We start from the raw sequence: 2,324 nt of genomic DNA on the forward strand, positions 1-2,324 counted from the left end.
CTATTTCTCCTTATCTATTCCTCTTGTGAACTGAAGGGTTGATTAGCCTTTTGAGAGAGGCTGAAAGAACTAATTATGTTACTGGATTACAGATTTGTCGTGGAGCTCCTAAACTGAATCATCTGCTTTTTGCAGATGATAGCTTGATTTTCTGTAATGCTGATGTGGAAACAAATGTAAGGTTGCAAACTCTTTTAGAGCAATATGAAGTTGCCTCAGGTCAGCAGTTGAATAGAGAGAAAACATCAATGGTTTTTAGTGCTAATGTGAATCAGCATAACAGGCATGCTATTATGAATTTGTGGTGCTCAACTCAATTGCAACACTATGACAAGTACCTTGGGCTACCAACTATGGTGGGCAGGTCCAAATCGAGGGCATTTGCAGGCATTAAGCACAAAGTTTGGCTCAAGTTGCAAGGTTGGAAGGGGAATATGTTCTCTCAAGGGGGTAAGGAGATCCTCGCAGTAGCTATGGAAATTCCATCTTATGCCATGAGTTGTTTTAAGCTTCCACCAAGGCTTTGCTCTGATATAGAGAGTGTGATGGCAAGGTATTGGTGGGGTCAGAAGCAGGAGGAGAGAAAGATCCATTGGCTAAGCTGGAAGAAGATGTGCAATTCGAAATTTGTGGGAGGCATGGGGTTCAAGGAGCTTGAGGTTTTCAATATGGCTTTGTTGGCAAAACAAGCTTGGAGATTATTGCAAAATAAGGATAGTTTATTCCATAAAATGTATGCAGCTCGATATTTTTCTGATGGGAATCTGTTGAAGCTTCTCTTGGAGGAAATCCTTCCTATGCTTGGAGGGGTATTTGGGAAGCAAAGAGGCTGCTAGTGCAAGGTGGCAGATGGAATGTGGGAAATGGAAGTTTAATCCATATTTTGAATGATGTTTGGCTACCTGGATTTAGAAATTTGAGACAAGCACTGGGATATGAACAGAGTACTGAACATAGTAGCCCGCTGGACAATAAAGTGTTCTCTCTTATTGATTAAAGTACTAAATGGCCAAGGTTAGAGCTCTTTTCAATCCAAACATGGTGGAGGCTATACTTAGATTGCATCCAAGTCATACTGGTGCTGCTGATCATTGGCTGTGGGAACATGAGAAGTCAGGTTCTTTTTCTATCAAAAGTGCTTACAGTTTCTTTAAAACTATCTTGGAATCAGAACATGGGGAATCCTCTAATGGGGCCGTGATGAAAAAATTCTGGACTGCTCTATGGAAGTTACAAGTTCCTCATAAAGTTAAGGTTTTTGCATGGAGGGCGTGTAAGGATTGTTTACCAACAAAGGCAAACCTGATCAAAAGAAAACTAGACATTGAAGGCAAATGTTGTTTTTGTCAACATCCATTAGAGGATTTGAGGCATGTGCTGATATTATGCCCTTCCACCTATGGTTTTTTAAGGAGTAGGTTTGCTGTTCTCCAAATCAGCTCTTTTCTCACTACTGCAATGGATATTTTATTCAAGGGCAATTTTAAGGATCTGTCGGATTTCTTCTTGATGGTTTGGGCTTTTTGGTTCAGAAGGAACAAGATGGTTCATGAACAGATTGCTTTACCACCTCAGCAGGTTATTGGATTTGCTTTTACAAAGAAATTGCATAGTGTTGTGGTTAGACAGCAGTTGGGGAACCATATTTCTAAAAACATGGTGTACATATGGTCACCCCCTCCAGAAGACTCTCTTAAGCTAAACATTGATGGGGCTCTCTTTTTATTTAAACAAAGCTGGTATGGGCACGGTTTTGAGGAACCATATGGGTGAAATTCTTATGGCATGTAGTAGAGTGGAATCTATTTCTCTGGAACCAGAACAAGTTGAAGCTATGGCTTTATTGAGAGGCCTTCAATTGTGCATGAGCTTGGGTATACCAAAGCTGATAATTGAAAGTGACTGTTTGTTCCTAGTTGAAGAGGTTAATAGATCATCTAAGTCAAATGCAGCTATACAATCTGTGGTAGCAGAGGTAAAAGGATTAATGCAAACTTTCCCTCAGTGCAACTTTCAACATTGCAGTAGATTCACAAATGAGGCTGCCCATCGACTTGCAAGACATGCTTGGTCTATTGAAGATATGCTTATTTGGTGGAATAGTGTACCTCTTTTCATTGAGAATGTAATTTTCATTGATCAACACTATTGTAACCTATCTCAAGGTGTTATGCCTTTATGAAATGAATGTTCTTTCCTATCAAAAAAAAAAAAAAAAAAAATTTCTCAAATTCATGTTATGACATCATTATCCAACTCTTTAAACCTTGGGAATTTGACTGGGTTAAGAAAAATTAGATTTGGGCTTGATAGCATTTCAAACC

At 39.2% G+C, this 2,324-nt stretch overlaps 1 protein-coding gene across 1 annotated transcript; it reads left to right on the forward strand.

The window, feature by feature from the left end:
• Positions 1-1,005: 1,005 nt before the first annotated feature.
• Positions 1,006-1,773, forward strand: LOC109015593. The gene has a single exon (XM_018971922.2). It carries the CDS (start codon positions 1,006-1,008, stop codon positions 1,771-1,773), a length of 768 nt encoding a protein of 255 aa, XP_018827467.2.
• The last annotated feature ends 551 nt before the right edge of the window (positions 1,774-2,324 follow it).

The sequence above is a fragment of the Juglans regia genome, chromosome 9 (genome assembly GCF_001411555.2).
Source record: "Juglans regia cultivar Chandler chromosome 9, Walnut 2.0, whole genome shotgun sequence".
In the NCBI taxonomy this organism is placed as follows: Eukaryota; Viridiplantae; Streptophyta; class Magnoliopsida; order Fagales; family Juglandaceae; genus Juglans; species Juglans regia.

Coding starts and splice junctions, on each gene's coding strand:
- LOC109015593 (XM_018971922.2), top strand. CDS start 1,006: ATGGCCAAGGTTAGAGCTCTTTTCAATCCAAACATGGTGGAGGCTATA.